Raw genomic sequence first — 27758 nt, 5'->3', positions numbered from 1 at the left:
ATTTGTTGTCTCAACATAATAAAAACACAAACACATACATAGATATCCATAAATACATATAATTTGTTTGACTGCAAAAACACTAATAGAGACATACACACCTTATCATTAAAAACCAATTTTACATCTATTGTTGTGTGTCGTTATGTGTCCACCTAATGTCACTACTAAGAGCAAAAATTAGATTCATACAGAAACTAATAATCATGAAGAAATTCAAGTGTGCCTGGATTGAGAAGGCACACTTTAATTTGATACATCTCAGGCTTCTTTGGTTTATTTATTACATATTCACATTGTTATTGGTTACATATATATATTTTCAGACTGAGAAGGACTATTCTGTCCAAATAAATAGTTGAGTTATGGTAGGCACTTGTACTGCCATTGCTGTCTTTCTGTGTCTTTGACTCTTTGATCACATGCTGCACAATCACAACTGTTTCCTGTATCAATATTTAGTTAAGATATTCAGATTGCATGGAAACAGCAAAAACTATATTCTCATTGCATGTTTCTATAAAAATTAGCTTAATTTTTTTTTAAAAATCAGGATTTTGTTTTTCAAAAACTGATCTGATTATTTTTTGAAAAACAATTAAGATTAGCCAGAGATATCTTTTGGTTCTAACTTCTGAGTGGTACTTCCTCGGTCTGTTTTGAAGTGTCATTTCTGGAATGTATTTCGATTCTATCTGAGACATACCAGAAATGACACTTAAGGCAGACGGAGCGAGCAACACATTTTCCATTTGAGACTCAACTTATCAATGAGCTCAATAACATGAGGCTTTATTCCCCTTAAAAGAATAACAATGATTGATTTGGTTTGGAAGAAACATGATCTTAAGCTATTAAGTAGTGAATATGAGCTATGCCAAGTTGCATTTTCTCCGCAGGTTAACTGCTAAAGTATACTGCATAGAGAGACAATTCGACGATCAATATGAAAGGGGAAAAGTACCTTCTTGAAAGGAACTTAAGTAATCCGGAGAGAGACTGATGAATCATTTTCTTGCTTCACCTGCAAGGATTGTCTCTCACTCTCAACTCGCTGAAGCTGCGAAGACAGTTGAAGCAAGTCGATAGTCGGGACATCATCACATGAGAGACGATCTTTCACATTCACAAAATCTGAACCATGGAATATTCCATCTGCCATTTCAAAGTTGACAATGTCATTGGTGTCAGATATCAGCACAGAGCTAAGAGGACTTCCATCTGCAGGATTCAACTCAGATGGAAACCTATCGGAGACTCCACTCGAAGCTTGCGAAGTTATTCCTATCATCTTTTCAGAGACCTGGCTCATGGCATAATGGCTACTGCTATGGCTGCTCCGAATGACCATTGAGCGAGCCATGGGAATTCCAGATGACTGGCTTGAAGAGTTTTGTGATTGAGATGACAGAAGAGAGAGAGCACAACCAGAGTCTGAAATTCCCGATAGTCCTTGAACAGCCGATTCTGTATCGAAAACATTGAAGTCCTCACCTCCTATGGACGTGTCCTGGAATAATGATTGTGACCCCGAGTTCGGCCCTCCTATGGCAGGTAGATATGAGCTATTATTTTCACAGAAGATGCTACCCCCAGCAGATGTAGCATCATTATTTTCATGAAGAAAGGGAAATTGCTTCTCATTATATGAAGGAAACAGAGGTCGTGACTGAGGGTGTCCATTAGAGATAGGAACAGAAGAAAGATGCCTAAAACCAGTGCCGCCTTCGGTTTTTATAGGTCTCCACCAGTCACTTGTTCCATATCTCTCAGAAGATAAGGCCCCAGCCGGGAGTATCTCTTGGCAGATGAAAGATGCTGATGTTAGCATGTTTCCCTGGAATCTGCTTTCTGCAAAAGCACCACAGGATCTCTAAGAAATTTACAGATCAAGTAAATTTAAGAATAAAAGATGACTGCCGAATTAAAGTAAAAGTTAGGATTAGAGAATTAGTTATCGAAAATGTCACGAGCCAGATTTTGGTTATGAACAACTCAGAAAATGAAGCAGCTCATCAGTCAATATAGAAAATTAAGATCGTAGTATCAGATAGAAACTTGGGAAACCTTAGCCTACATTTCCTTAATAGTGAACAAAGGTTTACTCATTTTTACTTTTTCACTGAATGGACATATTAGAGAAAGCTGTTGAAAAGGCAAAATATGAATTAATAAAGTAATCAATGAATATGCATGCAGAAATAGGAAGGTTAATGTTAGAGAGGGAGAAAAGTGTTCTTATAATGAAGGAATTCAGAACATGTTATTACCACCATATGGCTGAAGCAACCTCCCAGGCTTTCCAGAGTGAATACCAACTTGTGGTTTTCTCCGCCGCTCGTTATGGCCTGCAAGGCGTTTACGACAGCTACGCTTACCATCATCAAATTCAGCCAGCAAATGAAACCTGGATAGTAAGCTAAACATTACAGGAGCGCTATATATCATAATATTAAAGCTTCTTATTTCAAAACTTTGTCCTTTTTTAGAAAACTCAAAGCAGAAATTTTGGCGAAGGAAAAGTTATGCAGCGATTTTCATGGATGCGAATTATGTGTACAATTGCACACAAATCTCATCCATTAAAGTTTCTCCCCCAATTTTACCAACATACAAAACTCACCCCTAGTAAGAATATTCATAGAGTGTGGTTTCTTCCTTTTCAGAAAACAAAGTAGCACCTAAATTGGACTATAAGACAATTGGTGAGAACAAATCCCCATTTTTATTTCCCTCCAAATAATAATGCAGATTTGAAGAACATAGCTAAAGACAGGAAGAGAATTTGGATGAAAAGCTAAAAAGAGCAGATAAAAGCTTCTTAAACACACATGACATGTAATTAGGAGACAAAAAAGAGCCAACAAATTCAAAAGATGTAAAAGAAAAGCTTGACCAGCCTACCTACTACATTGCTGACAAAACCTTTGTTCAATACCATTGACAATAACTTTGGAAGTCTTGGAATGAACCTCACAAACTTTGTGCCTCTTATGGTAGTCCTTGCAACCACTCAGATCCTTGTTACATCCATAGACCTGGCAGTATGCTGTCTGAGAGTGAATCCCAGAAGCTCGAACCCTCTTCGGCGGCGTGGACGACTCCGATGACGACAAAATAGGGGCCCCTTTGGAGAATGCTGGCGCCGCCACACCAACATCACCATGATCAGGAAACCTACCAAGCTTCAAGTCAATAAGTGAATCACGGCCACCACCATTAGAGTCCCCCAAAGAGTCTGAAATCTTGGAATTGAAATCATCTCTTGAAGAGAATGCGTTTGGGGTAGCCATAGCAGGGTCATTATCAATCTTTCTGCTATGAACACTACCAATTGGATTAGGATCTTGGGGCAATTGTTTCATCCCTGGGAACCCCAATTCCTCAAAACCTTGATTCTCAAGGGAAAAACCACCTGGGGTTTTCAGTTCCCAACCCAAGAAGGAACCTTTGCTGTTCCTCCCAAGAGTGTTGGGAGGGGAAATTGCATCGTTTGAGACATAACCCTTCTCTTCAGAAACATAACTCCAAGACTCCATAACATGAATAAGCACACAGCCACACACACACACACACACACAGAGGCAATTACACAAACACAAAGAGTGCAAGTATAACCACCTCAATTGATGCAGTTAAAAACACTGTACCAGACTCTGACTCAAACTCAAAACAGAAAAAAAAGAAAAAAAAGTCTCAACTTGCAATAGCTACTACTTCAGCAGTGGAGTAAAGTTAACAAAAAGAAGGAACACCATTGAAGAGCCTTCAAAAAGAACAAAACACAAGTAAGTAATAGTTACTACTGTCTATAATACTATTATCCCTACTGAAGCTGAAGCAAGACCCTTTTTTTTTAAATTATTTTTTGCAATCAGTGAGACAATAATTATAAGAAAAAGATTAAAGGGGAAAAGGAAAAAAAAGAAAGAAAGAGAGTAGAAAAGAAGTGTCAGAAGGGAGCACGTGAAATGGAAAATGGGTTAAGATAATGAATGTGAAGAGTGTGTCAGGTGAAGACAGAGGACTCAATGGAGGCAAAAACACAATCCATGGAGATTCATTCATATATAATCAATCAAAGCCTGTTTCATAAAGAAAATAAAGTATAGTAAGCTATTATTATTGATAAATAATCTTCAAAAAGCTTAACCAAATAATAATAACAATAATATCAGAGAGAAGAAAGGGAGAGACTTTTTTACCAGTGGTGGTGTTGTACTTGAAGAAGAAGAAGAAGAAGAAGAAGAAGTAGAAGTTAGATAATGATGATGATGATGATGCAAACTCAAAGTGAAAAGAGAGACTTTGAATGAATAAATGAATGAATGAATGCTTTGTTTCCCAAATTCCATGAAAAAAAGATTATTTTTTAAAGAGCTTTTGTTTGTTTCTTGTTAGCTGCTGAGAGAGAGAGAATGAGAGAGAATGAGAGAGAGAGAGTTTATAAGGGTCAAAATCGTCATTATGTAAATTTAAATTGTGTTTAATTTGTATTTTTATTTTAAATATTTTTTTATTTTTATTTTTATTTTCTTTTTATTTTCATAAAATTTAAAAAAATACGGACTTATAATTTATAACATGTGTTATCATCAAACAAATAAAAATTAATTTAATTTTTAAAGATAATCTTTCAATAATAAATTGACATGTGATTTTTAGACAAAATATAAATCTTGCTTATTTACCATATCCAATTATGTTGGTTAACTTTATCTATCTAAAAACTAAAATTATCAAAATAATTTCTCAAATTTTGATATAGATGAAAAAAGGCTAAAAAATATTTGATAGCCATGGAAATGCTATTCTCTATTTATTTATTTTTGAATTTTGGACGTTTAATCTTGTAAATATTTTTTATTAATTAAATTTATCACTTAGAATAAAAAGTTTCTTATTATATGAGAAAAAAATCGCTTATAAATAGATGTTGTTAATTTAATAATTATTATTGGTATTAGCTTAAAAGTGATATTATTGCTTCTGTTATAAGCCCAATAGAAAAAGTAATAGTTGGAACGGTTTAAGAAAAAATCAATAAGCCAGAAATGAGAAACAACAGTATTAGATCCAAATCAATTCCTAAGTGGATGCAGGATTACATGAAGAAATAGTTTATACTATACTGAATCATATTTTTCAATAGTTAGTTATAGAGTATATGAGAGAGATTCCTACATAGTTTGTTAAGCAATTGGTGAAATATGGAGTCGTATACGAGGAATTTCCACCCCTGACTCGAAGGAGAGAATTATCCGTACTCCTTTCTTTTTTTTCTTTTACACTTTTTTACTCAATTCAATAATACACACTTCTATCAATTCTTACTATTTTATTGCATTATAATTTCTATATTCATCACTTGATTTTGGAGACTAACATTTGGTGCTTTTATTGAGAATTTCTGCCATGGTGGATTCTACTGAATCAGTTGCTCTCGGGAGGAGATTACTACCCTTTAGTGTGACCAAATTGAGATCGGCAGTCGCGTCACAGCTACCAACAATCGCGTGGTTGCAATGGAAGAATCGCTGCAAGAGATCCGTAGCTTACTAAAAGAGGCTCTGGAGATGAAAAAGCCAGAGTTCGAGCTAGCCAGCCGCTCATTCATGCCAGAAAATGTCCTTCGTATAACCGACAACAGACCACTTGTGAAATGTATCAAGGTTGAACTCCCTCTATTTGATGGTGAAGGAGTTGATGAATGGATATTCAAAGTACGGGAATACTTTAAATGGTATGATGTGCCTATGGATATGCATGTGCGTATGGTTTTCTTCCACCTAACTGATCCTGCATACACATGGTATATATCAGGGGCTAATAATAACATTTCATACAATTAAATTCATTCTTAGATGCATTACAATTCCATTTTAGGTAGAATTTGTTTTATGACCCTAAAGTAGCTTTGAAAGAATTGAAACAGAACACTACTGTTGCTGAGTACCACAATCAATTTGAAGATTTATCTAATCAGGTCACATGTTTAAGTGAGAAATGGCTAATCTCCTTAGTCACGGCTGGATTACAAGACTATTTGAAATGTGAATTATTATTGGCTAAACCAACTATATATTCCACTGCAGTGTAACTAGCCAAACTACATAAATAAAAACACCAAGCTACAGAGAATAATTATAAAAGAATTCCATACCATCCATTGATCATAAGCCAACAAAATAAAAATCTTACCACAAAAAATATCAACCCACCTGTTAAGGTCTTTACCACTACCCACACTCCTTTCAGGAGATTATCTGCCTCTAAGATCAAGACAAACAGGGAGAAGGGACTTTGTTAGTTGTTACTATTGTGATGATAAGTTCTCACTTGGACACCATTGTCTCGTCTTGTTATCTCCTAATTGGAAATGAGGATATAGAAGAGATTTTGTAAAAACTAAACCCAGAGTTGGTGGAATAAGAGGAACCTATAAGCTCTATTATGGTGCAGCTAGTACAGCCGAAAATCAGTTTTAGTGCCATGGTGGGATAGTACCAGCCTACAACCTTTTGACTAAAAAAAATCTATAAAGAGCAAATCTTGATGGTGTTAATTGATGGGGTAGCACCCACAGTTTTATGAAGGTTAACATTGCTAAGAAATTGAAGTTACCAGTTCAGCAAGCTACCTCGTTACAGGTTATGGTGGGGAATGGAGATGTAATCGGGTGCTAGGCCCAATGTGAGGGAATTTATTTGGTAATGCAAGGATTCCAATTCACTGTGGACACATATTTTGGAGTTACAAGGAGCTTATTGGTTAATTGTGTCTTGGATATGTCACTACTCACTACAGGCTGCTTACTATGGAGTTTACAGTCGATAGCCATTCTATTAAGTTGCAAGGAAAATGCTTGTTGCAACCTGAATGTCTCAAAAACCTACAAGATGGTTCACACAGAAGCCGCTGCGACCTTCTATTATTTAAAGTTACTCGAGGAAGGTGCAACTTCCGCGGAGCCGGATGCCCAGCCCCCACATGAGGTACAAGAGGTCCTCGATAGGTGTCAGGTGGTTTTTGAAGAGCTTAAACAGCTGCCTCCGCAGCGGGATGTTGATCACAACATCAACTTACTACCTGGTTCACAACCGATTAATATGAGACCTTACAAGTACCCTCATTTCAAAAAATTAAAGATTGAAAGATTGGTTTTTAAGATGTTGGAACTCAGAGTGATAAGGGAGAGTTAAAGCTCTTTTTCCAGCCCTGTTCTATTAGTAAGGAAGAAACAAGGTAGCTGACGCTTATGTTAACTATTGGCCACTTAATGATATAACTGTAAAGGATAAATTTTCTATTTCCACAATCGAGGAGATACTAGATGAACTCTTTGGTACAGAATATTTTTCCAAGATTGACCTACGGTCTGGATATCATCAGATTCGGATACGAACGCCATTCCCATGACAGCTTTCTGTACTCATTCCGATCACTATGAGTTTATGGAGATGCCCTTTGGCCTTACGAATGTACCCTCAACTTTTCAAGCAACAATGAACCAAACTTTTAAACCTTATTCGAGAAAGTTTATTGCTGTTTTTTTTTAGGATATTTTGATCTATAGTAGTTCATGAGTGGAGCACATCTCACACTTGACTCTTGCACTTGAAACTCTTGCTCAAAACAAGTTTTTTTGCTAAAATGTCTAGTGTACATTTAGGCAACGACAAGTGGAGTATTTAGGGCACGTTGTGTGTGAGGAAGGCGTAAAAGTTGAATCGTCTAAGATAGCTGTTATTAGGGGTGCACATGGGGTCAGGTGAAATTGGATTTGCCTTGACCCGTACCTGACCCTACCGGGGCTATTTTTGAGACCCTTACCCCACCCTAGACCCGGTAAAATCATACTACTTTTGGGCCTCACTAAAACCGGGTCTCGACCAGGTGAAGTCTGAACCTTGATAAATTTTATGTCAAAAAATTATGATGCACTCATTTATAAAGAAGAAAAAAAATACTTGTTACAGAGAAGTTAATAACCATACTTGAACTTGAATTTGTCCATAAATTCTAATTTCATGCTTTTTTGATCTATTTCCTAATTCAACAAATGTGATTAAAAATAAAACAATAAGCTTATAATTAATATAACATAATATTGGAATTAATTTAAAATATATATCCTTTTTTAGTCCCCCTATGGTGCACATAGGTTGGGTGAAGCCGGGTTCGCCTTGACCCAGATCTAACCCTAAATAATGACTGAGTATATTTTTGAGACCCTTATCCAGTGAAATCACACCAAATTAGCCCTAAAGTATTCAAGTTCGGACCGAATCTTTAGACTGGGCCGTGTCATGTCACCCCTAGTTGCCATTCAAGCATGGCCAAAACCTACTAATCTCAAGCAACTAAGAAGATTTCTTGGACTAACCGGGTATTATCAAAAGTTTGTTGCAAGGTATGCCCAGCTGGCGCAACCCTTAACTGAGCTATTAAAGAAAAATAATTTTCATTGGGGGCTGGATGCAGACGCTACATTTGAGATGTTGAAAACTACAATGATGCAAACATCCGTGCTAGGCTTGCTGGACTTCTCTAAGCCTTTTACAGTGGAAATCAATGCCTCTAACACGGGAATTTGAGTGGTCCTAATACAGGAGGGGCACCCAGTGACTTACTTTAGCAAGAAGTTGAGTTCCAAACTAGCAGTGAGTTCAGCCTATGTTCGAGAACTCTATGCCATTACTTAGGCTATTGCGACATGGCGGTATTATCTTCTCGGGCGTAAATTCCGAGTAAAAACATATCACCAAGGGTTGAAAGAGCTCATGACTCAAGTGATTTTGACCCCAGAACAATAGTACTATTTGGTGAGATTACTGGGATATGACTTTGATATTGAATATCGTCTGGAAAAAATGAATCAAGTGGCTGACTCTTTTTCATGGCAGAGCAAGGAGGCTGTTCCACCAGCGCTTAACAGCCTCTCTTCAGTTCGAAACACCCTCATGGACTCTTTGATTTTTGCTAATAAAGAGGATCCTAGGATGTTGGAGTTGCAACAGCAGCTGCAAGAGGGAAAGTTGGGGACATATTACACTATGAGGGAAAGGTTGTTGTTATACCAAGGTAGACTTTCGGTGCCAGATTTCAATGGGTTAAGAAAACTCCGTCTCTATGATTTTAACTCATCTATAAAGGCATCAACAAGGGTATTCTAAATACCTACAAGGTTTTAGGAAAGCTATTTATTTGGCCAGAAATGCAGACAACAGTCCACCACCTTGTGGAGAAATGTCAATAGTGCCAAGTCACTAAATATGTTTCATCTAAACCTAAGTCTTATTGCAACTACTCCTAATTCCAGTGCGATCTTGGACTGATATTACTATAGACTTCATCATTCAATTACTTAAATCTGCAAATTTTACGGTAATTCTAGTTGTGGTGGACCGTTTTAGCAAGGTGGGTTATTTCAGTGCACTAAAGCCTGGCTTTATGGCTAAGGAAGCATCTCGGGTATTCATTAACAGTGTGGTCAAATTGTATGAATTTTCTCTTACCATCATTTCAAACCATGATTCCTTGTTTTTGAGTCGATTCTGGAAACATTTTTTGAACTTAGTGGAACTAAGTTTCACTATACTGCTGCCTATCATCCACAAGTCGATGGAAAATCAGAGGTTGTCAACCGCACTTTGGAACAGTATTTAAAGGTCTTTAATCACTCCTGTTCTAAACAGTGGGCGTCCTATTTATCATGGGTTGAATTCTGTTATAATGGGTCTTATCATTTGGCAATTGATATGTCGCCTCATGAAGCCCTCCATGGATTCCCTGTGTAGCCGCTACCTGGATACATTCTGGGACCACTTTGGTGATGGAAGTTGATAACTTTTTGAGGGTCAAAGAGGCATTGAATAGGAAGTTGCATTACTTTCTTCAATTAGCTCAAGATAAAATGAAGAAACAGTCCAATCAACACAGAAGGGAGAACTTTGAAATTGGTGATTGGGTTCTCTTATGGGTTAAACCTTACAGGCAAAAATCTCTAACAGTGCAGCCTAGTTATAGCAAACTCCATAAGAGGTTTTACAATCCCTATAAAGTAATTCAAAGAGTGGGGCGTGTGGGTTACCAGTTGGAGTTATCGCCGGGTTGGGCTTTACATCCAGTCTTCCACGTCTCTGTGCTTAAGGAATTCCATGGGACAGTGTTGTCAGAGACAAGCAGCTGCTGAACTACCGTCTTCGCTGCAACCATGCTTCATGGAGATTCTGGCATGCCGAATAGTCACTGGTGTGGAGGGACTGCAAACTCAAGTGTTAGTTGATTGGGAAGGGATCGCACTTGAGGAAGCCACTTAGGTTGATATTCAAGAACTGCAACTTATGTTTCTAGAGATTGACCTTGAGGGCAAGGTCATTTTGGAGGAAGGGATGATTGTTAGCCCAAGTTATATTACTATCTCTTCTAAAAACCCAATGGAAGAAGCAATAGTTGCATCTGTTCATGAGGAATTCAATGGGCCAAAAATGAGAAGCAAGAGCACTAGGCCCAAATCAGCTCCTAAGTGGACGCATAACTATGTGAAGAAATAGCATATGCCACACTAAATCATATTTTCCAATAGTTAGTTCCAGAGTATATGGGGGACAGATTCCTGCATAGTTTGTTAAGCAATTGGTGAAATATGGAGTCGTATATGAGGAGTTTTCACCCCTGACTCGAAGGAGGGGATTACTCATACTCTTATTTTTTTCTTCTTTTACATTCTTTTACTCAATTCAATAATACACACTTCTATCATTTCTTACTATTTCGTTGAATTATAATTTCTATATTTATTGCTTGATTTTGGAGACTAACAGTTGGTGTAAGTAAACTTTAGAGAAGTCTATTCAATTTTTATTTTTTTTCTTTTTTTGATGGACGAGACCACCAAACATTTTTTTCTTGATGCATGATGTTTTTGTTAATAATGCAATAATTGTTATTGGTGTGAGTAAATTTAAGAGAGATTTGTTTATTTTTTACTTTGCTTTTCTTTTCTTTTTATTGATGTGACCACTAAATATTTTTTCTTTCTCTCTTAAATATGGAAAGAATAATTTCAGTTCTAAATTTCTAATCAATATGTTTAATTTGATATTTTTCTTGTAATATTTTTTTAAGATAAATATAAGCTATTATTTTCACAAAAATACAAAGATTAAAAAATTATTAAATTTAAAAGCAGTTAAAGTATATTTAGTTATTTACAACAAACAACAACAATAACAAAGCCTTGTCCCACTAGGTGGGGGCGTTATTGAGCTTTGTTATGTATCATGTCAATAGAGAGACCGTTTACATGTAGATCTCGTTTGACCACCTCTTGGATGGTCTTCTTAGGTCTTCCTCTGCCTTTCATCCCTTGTCCATCTTCCATCTCATCCACCCTCCTGACTGGGTATTCTGTCGGTCTTCTTCTCATATGTCCAAACCACCTGAGACGCGATTCTACCATCTTTTCCACAATGGGTGCTACTCCAACTCTTTCTCTTATATTCTCGTTCCTTATTTTATCCAATCACGTATGACCATCCATCCATCTCAATATTTTTATCTCTGCCACACTCAACTTATGTTCGTGCTCCCCTTTAGCCGCCCAACACTCCGTACCATAAAACATAGTTGATCTTATAACAGTGCGATAAAATTTACCTTTAAATTTTAAAAGTACTTTTTTGTCGCATATAAAAATATATTTGAACTAATTTAATTTTAAAAATGATTAATATTTCGTGCATAGTTAAATATGCTATAGTTATTTAATAAAGACATAAGTAAACAAGTACATTCAAATATTTTAAGAAACTATTAAATGAATTTATCGAATATTGGGATATCTTAACTAAGAATATATATATATATATATATATATTTATTTATTGAAATATTTAAAAAAATGACCTATACTTTTAAACAACAATTGTTTAGATAATATTTTCGCGAAAGAACTACACCCTAAAAAGGTAATTAATAAAATAATAATCATCACTTCACTCCAAAAATTAATTATTTTTTTAAAGAGTGCTTATACTCCAAAAAAATTTAATTATTTTATTAATATCTATAATTTTATTAAATTTATAATTAAGTATCTATAATTTAAAAATTTATAATTAAGTTCTTATATTAAAAACACATTTATAATTAAATTTTTATTAGTTTTTCTTTTAGAAAAATACATAATTATTGTAAAATATGTGTTTTAAGAATATTTTATAATTTTTATATATCATATATAAAAACAAATATTCTAAAGAGCTTAAAAATCTAATTAAAAATTTTATCTAATACAAAATTCAAATGATAACTTTTAAATTATAAAAATTTAATTAAAATTTTGATAAAATTATAAAAATCAAAAGAATAATTAGACTTAAATAAAAAAAAAGAGAAAAACTAGACAATAAAAAATATTAACTCAAGTGTATTGTGAATAAATAGCATTTTCACTCATTATTCCTCTTTCGACTACTTGGAAGAAGATTATTAAGACTTATGATATTTTAAAAAAAGGATTTAGATGAAATGTGGGGAATATGCAACAATCTGTTTGGTATGATGAGTAGACTCTTCTTGGTAAACTTTGTGAGCTTACTTCTTATGTGCACATATCTGAAACAAATTTTTCTTTTGCTGATTTGTGGAGCAATGGTGTTAGGGAGGTGGATATCCTTGCCACACCAATTCTTCATGGGATCAAACAGTTTCTCTATAGCCTTAGGCCTCCAAGAATTAAGGATTGGGAGTTCGGATGGACTTGGTGGCCTATAGCGTTGAAGGTTTATAGAGGGTTATCGTTAGCTCTTGAAAAAAAAATAAATTGGACTGGTAACAGCAACTAGTGGTGGATTTGTATTCTAATATTCCAAAAAAGATGAAGATTATGATGTGGCTGGGTTTACAAAATGTCCTCCCAGCGAATGCCTTCCGTTCAAGCATCATTAATCTGAATCGGATAGGTGCTCAAGATGCAACAAGAATCAGGAAACGATGGAGCATTGTCTTAGAGATTGTGTGAAATCTAGAGTTATTTGAGAGATGTTGGATCCTTTGTTTTCTGATTTGTTTGAAGTACCTTTCTAGAGTTTTGGTTTTGGAAGGTCATGCTTGGTAAAGAGGAGTTATCTGGGGGCAGGACTTTGGTGGGTGTGGAGGCATCATTGTAATGATCTTTCCAATGCTGAAAATCTATGGTCAGATCATAAGGTTGTTGCTATGGCATGGATAACTGCTAATGATTTAAGAAGGTATGCCAAAAACAGTGCAATCTTTAGAACTTTCAAGAACCGGATAAGGTAGGAACCTCCAGCAGGTAATACTTTTAAAGTTAATTGTGATACGAGTTTATTTTTTTATTTGAACTTGGCTGGGATTGGTTATGTCATTAGAGACTCTAATGGTTGTTGAATTTCGGGTTGTTCTAGTAGCTGTCCCCCAAAGCCTAGTGTCAGATGTGAGCTTTTTGCTGTTTAGAGGGTTTGATTTTAGTTTAAGATTATGGCTTGAGTGATATTGTGTGCAAAATGGATTGTCTCAATATTTTGCACTTTTTACATAATTTGGCTAGTGGGTATAATTCTGATGATGTCAATATTCTTAACAAGATCCAGGAGCTTATGTAAAGACCTTGGTTGGTGCAATTTGTTTGGATAGCCCGTGAAGCTAACATTGTTGTAGATTTGTTGGCGAGATATGGAGCGACGACTAATCCTACTCATGTTATTTGTTCTGCGCCTTGTGAATTTGTGATGATCTTTAGCAACTCATGCTTGATGATATAGGATAGATGTTTTGCTTTTGTTTTATTTCTTTGCTTATTTTGTCACAAAAAAATCTCTTTGTCTATTATTTTTGCTTTTTTAATGAATTATTTTTATTGGCACATTTTGAGTGATGAAAGGATATTGATATCCTCATATATTTAGAGTGTTAGAGCAAAAACTAAAGAGAGAAAACTTAAGTTCAAGAAACACAGAAGCAAAATAAGCTTGAGAAAAAAGAACTAATAGAGTGAGCTTCGTTGATCACGCTTGAAATCATATATTACAAGATTTGAGGATTAAAATAGAATATAATAAGCTATTTATAGAAAACTGAAGCTAACAAAATAGTCTAAAAGAAAAAGTGGTAATAATAGAATTATTTAACATACTCTAACAAACTTGCTGACTAGACTAACTAACTATCCTATGCCTCTAATATCTCCGTTCCCTCAAATTGATATCAGAGCTTGTCACAGACCCTCAAGTTGTCTCTGAACTTGTGAAACAGACTTAGAGACAGGAGTTTAGTCAAAGTATCTGCAATCTGATTTTGTGCAGGTATGTGAACAACAAAGAGACATTTATGGTCAACTAATTCCCTTACAAAATGAAGATCAATATCTAAATGCCTACACCTACTGTGCAACATTGGATTTGCTGCCGACAAACATGAACTCTGGTTGTTACAATAGATGGTGGGAGGAACTGGTTATGGTATGCTAAGCTCTCCGAAGAGTTGTTGAAGACTAATTATCTCTGTCTGAGCAGCTGCAATTGATCTATACTCATCCTTTATGCTACTCCTACTAAGCTTGGTCTGCTTGTTGCTCTTCCACGAGATGAGATTATTCCTAAGATAAACACAAAATCCAGTTATTGACTTTCTATCATCCAAATCCAAAGCCCAATCAGCTTTTGTGAATGCTAATAACTTGAAATCAATAGACTTAGTGAACAATTCTATATGAAATCATACCTTTTAAGTATTTCAATATCCTTTTCATGTATTTCCAACGTTGCAGTGTTGGTTGTTGCACATATTAAGAGACTTTGTTGACTGCAAAAGCTAGATTAGATCTTGGCTCCCATTATTAATTTATAATTTTTTGAATTTTCACAAGGTTCTTAATCAAGCTTTGATAGTTTTATGTTCGAAACCATTGGTATTGTCATTGGTGAAGCAGCCTCCATGCCTGCTCTTTTTAATAAATCAGTAGCATATTTTGTTTGGGTAACAAGCAAGCTTCAATTGGACATATAGTTAGCTTTCAAACCTAGAAAAAACTTAAACAACCCCAAATCTTTAAGGGAAAAAAATATAATTTAGTTGAGATATTAACAAATCAATAGCCTTCATGTTGTTTCCTATGACAATAATGTCATCCACATACAATCAAAAGATATATAATTGAATTAGATTTTTTTTCCTTACAAAGAGAGAGGCATCAGATTTTGTGTTATGGAACCCAAACTTGTACAATGTGTTTGCCAAAGTTTGATACCAAGCACGAGGTACTTATTTCAAATCATAGATGGACTTTCTTAAATTATACATAAGATTAGAATTCTCATGACAATACCCCTGAGGTTGAGACATGAAAACGTTCTCTTTCAATTTTTTATTCAAAAAGGCTTTTGAAAAATCAAATTACCTTAGATGCCAGTTAAAAGAAACAGCAATGCTAAACACAATTCTCACAGTAGTTAATCTAACCATTAGACTATATGTAATATCTTACCACACAAAACTTTACACCTAGGATGTAAAACAGAGGTGACGAGGCACTACAACCTCTAAAAATAAAATATAAATACCTATAGTAGTCGAAGAAAGGAAGTATACTAGGAGCTTTGAAGATTTGGTGAAACAAATCGCAAAATCAAAAAGCGCAACTCTGATAAATAACGTAACTTGCGTAAGAAGAAACTACTGTTCTTATATATATAGAAAGTAAGAGTAAAGGATCAAGATACAAAATATCAAGCTCCAAACTCAGCCTGTGAAGCTAAGGCTAGCCAGAGAATAGTTATATATATATATATATATATATATATATATATATATATATATATATATATATATATATATATATATATATATAATCCACAACCCAACATACATAAAAGCAACCCTAGTTCTCCATAAACCTCTATGAGATGCAACAGTAAAACATATATTGATGAGCGGATAATTTGTACGCTTTTTGGCATTGTTTTTAGTATGTTTTTAGTATGATCTAGTTAGTTTTTAGTATATTTTTATTAGTTTTTAGTTAAAATTCACTTTTCTGGACTTCACTATGAGTTTGTGTGTTTTTCTGTGATTTCAAGTATTTTCTGGCTGAAATTGAGGGACCTGAGCAAAAATCTGATTCAGAGACTAAAAAGGACTGCAGATGCTGTTGGATTCTGACCTCCCTGCACTCGAAGTGGATTTTCTGGAGCTACAGAAGCCCAATTTGCGCGCTCTCAACGGCGTTGGAAAGTAGACATCCTGGGCTTTCCAGCAATATATGATAGTCCATACTTTGCCCAAGATTTGATGGCCCAAACCGGCATTCAAAGTCACCCTCAGAATTCCCAGCGTTAAACGCCGGAACTGGCACAAGGATGGGAGTTAAACGCCCAAACTGGCATAAAAGCTGGCGTTTAACTCCAAGAAGAGTCTCTACACGAAAATGCTTCAATGCTCAGCCCAAGCACACACCAAGTGGGCCCGGAAGTGGATTTTTACGTCATTTACTCATCTCTGTAAACCCTAGGCTACTAGTTCTCTATAAGTAGGACCTTTTACTATTGTATTTTCATCTTGGTTCTTCTGGTTCCCTCTCTGGGGCCGAGGCCAATGATCACACTATCACTTATGTATTTTCAACGGTGGAGTTTCTACACACCATAGATTAAGGTGTGGAGCTCTGCTGTACCTCGAGTATTAATGCAATTACTACTGTTCTTCTATTCAATTCCACTTGTTCTTGTTCTAAGATATCACTTGTTCTTCAACTTGATGAATGTGATGATCCGTGACACTCATCATCATTCTCACCTATGAACGTGTGACTGACAACCACCTCCGTTCTACCTTCGATTGGGTGAATATCTCTTGGATTCTTTAACCGGAATCTTCGTGGTATAGGCTAGAACTGATGGCGGCATTCAAGAGAATCCGGAAGGTCTAACCTTGTCTGTGGTATTCTGAGTAGGATTCAATGATTGAATGACTGTGACGTGCTTCAAACTCCTGAGGGCGGGGCGTTAGTGACAGACGCAAAAGAATCACTGGATTCTATTCCGGCCTGATCGAGAACCGACAGATGGATAGCCGTGCCGTGACAGGGTGCGTTGAACATTTCCACTGAGAGGATGGGAGGTAGCCACTGACAACGGTGAAACCCTTGCTTGAGCTTGCCATGGAAAGGAGTAAGAAGGATTGGATGAAGACAGTAGGAAAGCAGAGAGACGGAAGGGACAAGCATCTTCATGCGCTTATCTGAAATTCCTACCAATGATTTACATAAGTATCTCTATCTTTATCTTTATGTTTTATTCGTATATCACCATACCCATTTGAGTTTGCCTGATGATGAGCGGATAATTTATACGCTTTTTGGCATTGTTTTTAGTATGTTTTTGGTATGATCTAGTTAGTTTTTAGTATATTTTTAATAGTTTTTAGTTAAAATTCACTTTTCTGGACTTTACTATGAGTTTGTGTATTTTTCTGTGATTTCAGATATTTTCTGGCTGAAATTGAGGGACCTGAGCAAAAATCTGATTCAGAGACTAAAAAGGACTGCAGATGCTGTTGGATTCTGACCTCCCTGCACTCGAAGTGGATTTTCTGGAGCTACAGAAGCCCAATTGGCGCGCTCTCAATGGCGTTAGAAAGTAGACATCCTGGGCTTTCCAGAAATATATGATAGTCCATACTTTGCCCAAGATTTGATGGCCCAAACCGGCGTTCAAAGTCACCTTCAAGATTTCCAGCGTTAAACGCCGGAACTGGCACCCAAATGGGAGTTAAACGCCCAAACTGGCACTAAAGCTGGCGTTTAACTCCAAGAAGAGTCTCTACACGAAAATGCTTCATTGCTCAGCCCAAGCACACACCAAGTGGGCCCGGAAGTGGATTTTTATGTCATTTACTCATTTCTGTAAACCTTAGGCTACTAGTTTTCTATAAGTAGGACCTTTTACTATTGTATTTTCATCTTGGTTCTTCTGGTTCCCTCTCTGGGGCCGAAACCAATGATCACTCTTGTTCTTATGTATTTTCAACGGTGGAGCTTCTACACACCATAGATTAAGGTGTGGAGCTCTGCTGTACCTCGAGTATTAATGCAATTACTATTGTTCTTCCATTCAATTCCGCTTGTTCTTGTTCTAAGATATCACTTGTTCTTCAACTTGATGAATGTGATGATCCGTGAAACTCATCACCATTCTCACCTATGAACGTGTGACTGACAACCACCTCCGTTCTACCTTTGATTGGGTGAATATCTCTTGGATTCCTGATTGCACGATGCATGGTTGATCGCCTGACAACCGAGTGCTCGCCTGACAACCGAGCCAACCATTCCGTGAGATCAGAGTCTTCGTGGTATAGGCTAGAACTGATGGCGGCATTCAAGAGAATCCGGAAGGTCTAACCTTGTCTGTGGTATTCTGAGTAGGATTCGATGATTGAATGACTGTGACGTGCTTCAAACTCCTAGCAGGCGGGGCGTTAGTGACAGACGCAAAAGAATCGCTGGATTCTATTCCGGCCTGATCGAGAACCGACAGATGATTAGCCATGCTGTGACAGAGCATAGGACCATTTTCACTGAGAGGATGGGAGGTAGCCATTGACAACGGTGAAACCCTACATAAGCTTGCCATGGAAAGGAGTAAGAAGGATTGGATGAAGACAGTAGGAAAGCAGAGAGACGGAAGGGAAGGCATCTTCATGCGCTTATCTGAAGTTCCTACCAATGAATTACATAAGTACCTCTATCTTTATCTTTATGTTTATTTCGTTTATCACCATATCCATTTGAGTTTGCCTGACTAAGATTTACAAGATGACCATAGCTTGCTTCATACCAACAATCTCTGTGGGATCGACCCTTACTCGCGTAAGGTTTATTACTTGGACGACCCATTACACTTGCTGGTTAGTTGTGCGAAGTTGTGTTTATGCCATGGTATTGAACACCAAGTTTTTGGATTCATTACCGGGGATTATTTGAGTTGTGAAAAGTATTGATCACAATTTCGTGCACCAAGTTTTTGGCGCCGTTGCCGGGGATTGTTGAGTTTGGACAACTGACGGTTCATCTTGTTGCTTAGATTAGGTATTTTTTTTCAGAGTTCTTAAGAATGAATTCTAGTGTTTCAAGGTGATGTTCTTATCATCACCAAAGCTGATTGATCTTCATCAATTTAGCTCTTGAATGCAGTGTTCTGCTGAAGCTTGGCTGACCATGTCTAATTCCTTTAGACTGAAGCTTTAGACTAACATTGCATGATTCCTGGGATTCTCATTAAGAATTTTGATATCTTTTTCCACTTAATTTTCGAAAAACACAAAAAAATCAAAAAATCATAAAATCCAAAAATTTCTTGTTTGAGTCTAGTGTCTCATGTTAAGTTTGGTATCAATTGCATGCATCCATTCATGTGTTCTTAAGGATCTTCAAATAATTCTTGATGATTTCTTACTCTGATCTTTGAATTCTCTTGACTTGAGTGTTTTATGTGTCTCATATGCATTCTCATTAGTGTCAGTAGTATACAAACTGCTAAGTTTGGTGTCTTGCATGCATAGTTATTTGATTCTTGTTGCATTTTGATTTTTCCTTATTATTAAAAATCCAAAAATATTTTTTATTTGTGTCTTCTCAAGTCAATACTACAGAGAAATTAAAGATTCAGAACATACAGCAGAGGAATTATACAGAAAAGCTGGGCGTTCAAAACGTCCAGTGAAGAAGGACAGACTGGCGTTTAAACGCCAGCCAGGGTACCTGGTTGGGCGTTTAACGCCCAAAAGGGTATAGTTTTGGGCGTTAAACGCCAGAATGTGCACCATTCTGGGCGTTTAACGCCAGGATGGCACAAGAGGGAAGATTCTGTTTTTCAATGCAATTTTTTTCAGGTTTTCAAAGTTTTTCAAAATCAAATCTTTTTCAAATCATATCTTTTCAATCATGTGTTTTCAAAATCAATTTCTTTCCATTTTCAAAGATACTTACTATCAATTAATGATTTGATTCAACACTTCAAGCATGTTGCCTTTTCTGTTGAGAAAGGTTTAATGTTTGAATCGTATCTTTTCTTGTTAGTCAAGTTTTTAATTTTCAAAATCAAATCTTTTTAAAATGTTTTTCAAATCATATCTTCTCAATCACATCTCTTTTTAAAACTAATCATATTTTCTTAACCACATCTTTTTCAAAATAGTTTTCAATCAAATCTTTTTGATATTCTAATTTTAAAATCTTTTTCAAAAATCACTTGATTTCTTTTCCACTTTCATTTTCAAAAATCAAGTAATGTTTTCAAAAATGTTTTCAAAATCTTTTACTTAATTTTCGAAAATTACTTCCCTCCTTTTCACATCCTTCTATTTATGGACTAACACTATCCCTTAATGCAAAATTCGAACTCCATCTTCTTTGATAAGTTCGAATTTTCTACTTCTGTCTTCTACTCTTCTTTTCCTCTGACACTTTAAGGAATCTCTATACTGTGACATAGAGGATTCCACATTTTCTTGTTCTCTTCTCTTTCATATGAGCAGGAGCAAAGACAAAGGCATTCTTGTTGAGGCTGATCCTGAACCTGAAAGGACCTTGAAGAGAAAGCTAAGAGAAGCCAAAGCACAACTCTCTTTAGAGGACCTGACCGAATTCTTCAAAGAAGAAGAACACATGGCAGCCGAGAACAACAACAATGCCAACAATGCAAGGAAGGTGCTGGGTGACTTTACTGCACCTACTCCCGATTTCTATGGGAGAAGCATCTCTATCCCTGCCATTGGAGCAAACAACTTTGAGCTTAAGCCTCAATTAGTTTCTCTAATGCAACAGAATTGCAAGTTCCATGGACTTCCATTGGAAGATTCTCATCAGTTCTTAGCTGAGTTCTTGCAAATCTGTGACACTGTCAAGACTAATGGGGTTGACCCTGAGGTCTACAGACTTATGCTATTCCCTTTTGCTGTAAGAGACAGAGCTAGAACATGGTTGGACTCTCAACCTAAAGAAAGCCTGGACTCTTGGGAAAAGCTAGTCAATGCCTTCTTGGCAAAGTTCTTTCCACCTCAAAAATTGAGTAAGCTTAGAGTGGAAGTCCAAACCTTCAGACAGAAGGAAGGAGAATCCCTCTATGAAGCTTGGGAAAGATACAAACAATTAATCAGAAAGTGTCCTTCTGATATGCTTTCTGAATGGAGCATCATAGGTATTTTCTATGATGGTCTCTCTGAACTATCCAAGATGTCTTTGGATAGCTCTGCAGGAGGATCTCTTCATCTGAAGAAGACGCCTACTGAAGCTCAAGAACTGATTGAAATGGTTGCAAATAACCAATTCATGTACACTTCTGAAAGAAATCCTGTGAACAATGGGACTAGTCAGAAGAAAGGAGTTCTTGAGATTGACACTCTGAATGCCATATTGGCTCAGAACAAAATATTGACTCAACAAGTCAATATGATTTCTCAAAGTCTGTCTGGAATGCAAAATGCACCAAGCAGTACTAAGGAAGCTTCATCTGAGGAAGAAGCTTATGATCCTGAAAATCCTTCAATGGAAGAGGTGAATTACATGGGAGAACCCTATGGAAACACCTATAATCCTTCATGGAGAAATCATCCAAATTTTTCATGGAAGGATCAACAGAGACCCCAACAAGGTTTCAACAACAATAATGGTGGAAGAAATAGGTTTAGCAATAGCAAGCCTTTTCCATCATCTTCTCAGCAACAGACAGAGATTTCTAAGCAGAATAACTCTGACTTAGCAACCATGGTCTCTGATCTGATCAAAACCACTCAAAGTTTCATGATTGAAACAAGATCCTCCATTAGAAATTTGGAGGCACAAGTGGGTCAGCTGAGCAAGAAAATTACTGAACTCCCTCCTAGTACTCTCCCAAGCAATACAGAAGAAAATCCAAAAGGAGAGTGCAAGGCCATCAACATGGCCGAATTTTGGGAGGGAGAAGAGGCAGTGAACGCCACTGAGGAAGGTCTCACTGGGCGTCCACTGGCCTCCAATGAGTTCCCCAATGAGGAACCATGGGAATCTGAGGCTCAAACTGAGACCATAGAGATTCCATTGGACTTACTTCTGCCATTCATGAGCTCTGATGAGTATTCTTCCTCTGAAGAGGATGAGTATGTCACTGAGGAGCAAGTTGCTAAATACCTTGGAGCAATCATGAAGCTAAATGACAAGTTATTTGGAAATGAGACTTGGGAGGATGAATCCCCTTTGCTCACCAAAGAACTGGATGACTTGTCTAGGCAGAAACTGCCTCAAAAGAGACAGGATCCTGGGAAGTTTTCAATACCTTGTACCATAGGCACCATGACCTTCAAGAAGGCCTTGTGTGACTTAGGGTCAAGTGTAAACCTCATGCCTCTCTCTGTAATGGAGAAGTTAGGGATCTCTGAGGTGCAAGCTGCAAAAATCTCACTAGAGATGGCAGACAACTCAAGAATACAAGCCCATGGAATTGTAGAGGATGTTCTGGTAAAGATTGAAGACCATTACATCCCTACTGATTTCATAGTCCTAGAGACTGGGAAGTGCATGGATGAATCCATCATCCTTGGCAGACCCTTCCTAGCCACAGCAAAGGCTGTGATTGATGTTGATAGAGGAGAGTTGATCATTCAAGTGAATGAAGAATCCTTGGTGTTTAAGGCCCAAGGATATCCCTCTGTCACCATGGAGAGGAAGCATGAAGAGCTTCTCTCAAAACAGAGCCAAACAGAGCCCCCACAGTCAAACTCTAAGTTTGGTGTTGGGAGGCCACAACCAAACTCTAAGTTTGGTGTTGAACCCCCACATTCAAACTCTAAGTTTGGTGTTGGGAGGTTCCAACATGGCTCTGAGCATTCCTGAGGCTCCATGAGAGTCCTCTGTCAAGCTACTGACATTAAAGAAGCGCTTGTTGGGAGGCAACCCAATGTTATATTTTATCTATTTTATTTTGTTATTTTTTTTCTTTTTTGTAGGTTGATGATCATGAGGAGTCACAAAATCAATGAAAAAAGCAAAAACAGAATGAAAAACAGGAAGAAAAATAGCACACCCTGGAGGACGCACCTACTGGCGTTTAAACGCCAGTGAGGTTAGCTGTTGGGCGTTTAACGCCCAGTCTGGCACCATTCTGGGCGTTTAACGCCAGAAAGGGGCACCAGACTGGCGTTAAACGCCAGAAAGGGGCAAGAAGCTGGCGTTAAACGCCAGAAATGGGCACCAGCCCGGCGTTTAACGCCAGAAATGGCTAAAAACGTGATTTTGTTTGCCATTTGGTGCAGGGATGACTTTTTCTTGACACCTCAGGATCTGTGGACCCCACAGGATCCCCACCTACCCTACCACTCTCTCTCTCTTCTTCACCCATTCACCAATCACCTCAACACCTCTTCCCCAAAAACCCTTCACCTATCAAATCCCATCTTTCTCTTCACCACTCACATCCATCCTTCATAAAACCCCACCTACCTCACCATTCAAATTCAAGCCACCTTCCCACCCAAACCCACCCTCAAATGGCCGAACCTTCCCATCCCCCTCTCCTATATAAACCCTCCTTCCCTCCTTCATTTTCAGACATCCTAAACACCATTTCTCTCCCCTTTGGCCGAACACAAAGCCATTCCCTTCTTCCTCATTTCTTCTTCTTCTACTCTCTTCTTTCTTCTTTTGCTCGAGGACGAGCAAACATTTTAAGTTTGGTGTGGTAAAAGCATTGCTTTTTGTTTTTCCATAACCATTTATGGCATCCAAGGCCGGAGAAACCTCTAGAAAGAGGAAAGGGAAAGCAAAAGCTTCTACCTCCGAGTCATGGGAGATGGAGAGATTCATCTCAAGGGTGCATCAAGACCACTTCTATGAAGTTGTGGCCTTGAAGAAGGTGATCCCTGAGGTCCCTTTTTCACTAAAAAAGGGTGAATATCCGGAGATCCGACATGAGATCCGAAGAAGAGGTTGGGAAGTTCTTACCAACCCCATTCAACAAGTTGGAATCTTGATGGTTCAAGAGTTCTATGCCAATGCATGGATCACCAAGAACCATGATCAAAGTGTGAACCTGAATCCAAAGAATTATCTTACTATGGTTCGGGGGAAATACTTGGACTTTAGTCCGGAAAGTGTGAGGTTGGCGTTCAACTTGCCCATGATGCAAGGAGATGAACATCCTTACACTAGAAGGGTCAACTTTGATCAAAGGTTGGACCAAGTCCTCACAATCATATGTGAAGAGGGCGCCCAATGGAAGAGAGATTCAAGAGGAAGCCGGTTCAATTAAGAAGGCATGACCTCAAGCCCGTGGCTAGAGGATGGTTGGAGTTCATCCAAACGCTCAATCATTCCCACTAGCAACCGGTCCGAAGTTACCATAGACCGGGCTATCATGATTCATAGCATCATGATTGGAGAAGGAATAGAAGTTCATGAGGTTATAGCCCAAGAACTCTATAAGGTGGCGGACAAGTCCTCTACCTTGGCAAGGTTAGCCTTCCCTCATCTCATTTGTCACCTCTGTTATTCAGTTGGAGTTGACATAGAGGGAGACACTCCTATTGATGAGGACAAGCCCATCACTAAAAAGAGGATGGAGCACACAAGAGACCCCACTCATCATGAGATCCCTGAGATACCTCAAGGGATACACTTTCCTCCACAAAACTATTGGGAGCAACTAAACACCTCCTGATGAGCGGATATTTTATACGCTTTTTGGGGGTAATTTCATGTAGATTTTAGTATGTTTTAATTAATTTTTAGTAGAATATTATTAGTTTTTAGGCAAAAATCATATTTCTGGACTTTATTATGAGTTTGTGTATTTTTCTGGGATTTCAGTTATTTTCTGGCTGAAATTGAGGGAGCTGAGCAAAAATCTGAGTTAGGCTGAAAAAGGACTGCTGATGCTGTTGGATTCTAACCTCCCTGCACTCGAAATGGATTTTTTTGAGCTACAGGAGCCCAATTGGCGCGCTCTCAACGGCGTTGGAAAGTAGACATCTAGGGCTTTCTAGCAATATATAATAGTCCATACTTTGCGCGAAGATAGACGACGTAACTTGGCGTTGAACGCCAAGTACATGCTGCTGTCTGGAGTTAAACGCCAGAAAAACGTCATGATCCGGAGTTGAACGCCCAAAACACGTTATAACTTGGAGTTCAACTCCAAGAAAGGCCTCAACTCGTGGATAGCTTTAGTCTCAGCCCCAGCACACACCAAGTGGGCCCCAGAAGTGGATTTCTACACCAATTATCTTAGTTTACTCATATTCTGTAAACCTAGGTTACTACTTTACTATTTAAACTACTTTTAGAGATTATTCTTGTACCTAATGACATTTTCAGATCTGAATTACATACTTTTTGACGGCATGAGTCTCTAAACTCCATTGTTGGGGGTGAGGAGCTCTGCAGCGTCTCGATGAATTAATGCAATTGTTTCTATTTCATTCAAACGTGTGTATGGTCCGATCTAAGATGTTTATTCGCGCTTAATTGTGAAAGAGGTGATGATCCATGACACTCATCACCTCCCTCAATCTATGAACGTGTGTCTGACAAATACCTCTGTTCTACATCAGACTGAATGAACTTCTCTTAGATTCCTTAATCAGAATCTTCGCGGTATAAGCCGGATTGATGGCGGCATTCATGAGAATCCGGAAAGTCTAAACCTTGTCTGTGGTATTCCGAGTAGGATTCTGGGATTGAATGACTGTGACGAGCTTCAAACTCCTGAAGGCTGGGCATTAGTGACAGACGCAAAAGAATCAATGGATTCTATTCCAACCTGATTGAGAACCGACAGATGATTAGCCGTGCTGTGACAGAGCATAGGAACGTTTTCACTGAGAGGATGGGAAGTAGCCACTGACAATGGTGACACCCTACATACCGCTTGCCGTAGACGTGCTTTACAAACAATTGAGTTAAATATTACATTGCAGAAATTCAGAGGACAAAGCATCTCCAAAACTCCAACATATTTCTCATCACTGCACAACAAGTAACACTATTATTCTCTATTATTTTTCTAATAATTTTAATTACTTTGACTTCTTACAATTAAATCCAAATAACCTTATTGACCTCCTGACTAAGATTAATAAAATAAACATTGATTGCTTCAAACCAATAATCTCCGTGGGATCGACCCTTACTCACGTAAGGTATTACTTGGACGACCCAGTGCACTTGCTGGTTAGTTGTGCGAATCACAAATTCGTGCACCAAGTTTTTGGCGCCGTTGCCGGGGATTGTTGAGTTTGGACAATTGAAGGCTTATTTTATTTCTTAGATTAGGAATACTTTATTTTTGTTGTTATAGAGTCATTAAATTTTGATAGGATAGTCTCTTTTCAAAAATTTCTTTTCAAAAATATTATTTTTCTTAATTAGTTGTTAATTTTTCGTGAGTTTAGTGTCTTATTTTAAGTTTGGTGTTAATTGCATATTTTATATTTTCCTCAAAAATTTTCGTGTTAGTGTTCTTGGTTCTTCCTTGATCTTCAAGTTGTTCTTGTCCATTTTTCTTGATTGATCTTTAGTTTTTCTTGTTTTGTGTCTTTTCTTGTTTCTCTTGTGCTTTTTCAAACAGTAACTTTCAAAATTTTTTTTCTTGTATCCATTTTTAAAAATTAACTCTGAAGTTGCTGCCCATTTTGCTGGAGCTTTAGTAGTTGTTCTTCATAATTGGGTATCCTCTTTGGAATCTTTTTCAAAATTAATTTTTCTTTTATTGAATCTTGTACCAAACTTTAAGTTTGGTGTTTTCTTGTTAATCTTTTCTATAATTTTCGAAAATTTTATTAAAGTTTTCTAAAAATTTTAAGTTTGGTGTTCTTCCTTTTGTTCTTGGTGTTCTTGTGAATCTTCAAGGTGTTCTTGAGTTTTTCTTGTGTCTTGATCTTAAAATTTTTAAGTTTGATGTTCCTTGGTGTTTTCCCTCCAAAAATTTTCGAAAATAAGGAGCATTAGATCTAAAAAATTTTATATTTTCTAACTAATTTTGAACTACTTTTTCGAAAATTTTTTTTATATAAATTTCAGATTTTAATTTCAATTTTTTCGAAAAATTTTCAAAAAAAAAAAATATCTTTAACTTCTTTTTATATATATTTTGTTTTTATTTATTCCACTTTTTATAAAATAAATAAAATCAACATATAAATTATCTCTTGTAATCCAATATGGAAGCAAGTAGGAATGAACAGTCCAAGAGGACTCTGGGGTCATATGCTAACCCCACTACTGCTTCATATGGGAGTAGTATCTGTATACCCTCCATTGGAGCTAGTAGCTTTGAGCTGAATCCTCAGCTCATTATCATGGTGCAGCAAAACTGCCAGTATTCTGGTCTTCCACATGAAGAACCTACAGAGTTTCTGGCACAATTTCTGCAAATTGCTGATACAGTACATGATAAGGAAGTAGATCAAGATGTCTACAGATTATTACTGTTTCCATTTGCTGTAAAAGATCAAGCTAAGAGGTGGTTAAATAACCAGCCTAAGAACAGCATAAAAACATGGAAACAGCTGTCAGAAAAATTCCTGAATCACTATTTCCCTCCAAAACGGATGACACAGCTAAGGCTAAGCATCCAAGGCTTCAAACAAGGAGATAACAAATCCCTTTATGATGCCTGGGAGAGATACAGAGAGATGCTAAGAAAATGCCCCTCTGAAATGTTTTCAGAGTGGGTGCAATTGGACATCTTCTATTATGGGCTTAC

At 37.2% G+C, this 27758-nt stretch overlaps 1 protein-coding gene, 1 long non-coding RNA gene and 1 other non-coding gene across 4 annotated transcripts; all 3 read right to left on the bottom strand.

Annotated features, from left to right (window-relative positions):
* Positions 1-83: 83 nt before the first annotated feature.
* On the bottom strand, positions 84-4420 carry LOC112716258 (uncharacterized). 2 transcript variants are annotated; one of them, XM_025768128.3, is made up of 5 exons: positions 4206-4420; positions 2905-4085; positions 2271-2407; positions 965-1851; positions 84-446 (listed from the first exon to the last, which is right to left on the bottom strand). In XM_025768128.3, exons 2-4 carry the CDS (start codon positions 3537-3539, stop codon positions 980-982), a joined length of 1644 nt encoding a protein of 547 aa, XP_025623913.1. In that variant the 5' UTR covers positions 3540-4085; positions 4206-4420; the 3' UTR covers positions 84-446; positions 965-979. The 2 variants fall into 2 exon arrangements, with proteins under 2 accessions (XP_025623913.1, XP_025623915.1); XM_025768130.3 differs by having other exon boundaries at positions 84-425; positions 4206-4368.
* A 684-nt stretch (positions 4421-5104) lies between these two features.
* On the bottom strand, positions 5105-10673 carry LOC112716257 (uncharacterized). The gene is made up of 2 exons (XR_003160233.3): positions 10094-10673; positions 5105-5799 (listed from the first exon to the last, which is right to left on the bottom strand). It is a non-coding gene; the product is annotated as an uncharacterized lncRNA (long non-coding RNA).
* Positions 10674-21094: 10421 nt separating this feature from the next.
* On the bottom strand, positions 21095-21202 carry LOC112719307 (small nucleolar RNA R71). Its single transcript, XR_003161613.1, has one exon. It is a non-coding gene; the product is annotated as a small nucleolar RNA R71 (small nucleolar RNA).
* Positions 21203-27758: the final 6556 nt, after the last annotated feature.

Source organism: Arachis hypogaea, chromosome 10 (genome assembly GCF_003086295.3).
Source record: "Arachis hypogaea cultivar Tifrunner chromosome 10, arahy.Tifrunner.gnm2.J5K5, whole genome shotgun sequence".
Taxonomy (NCBI): Eukaryota; Viridiplantae; Streptophyta; class Magnoliopsida; order Fabales; family Fabaceae; genus Arachis; species Arachis hypogaea.
Note: the sequence above shows the minus strand (reverse complement) of the source record. Positions and strands in the feature narration are given on the sequence as shown.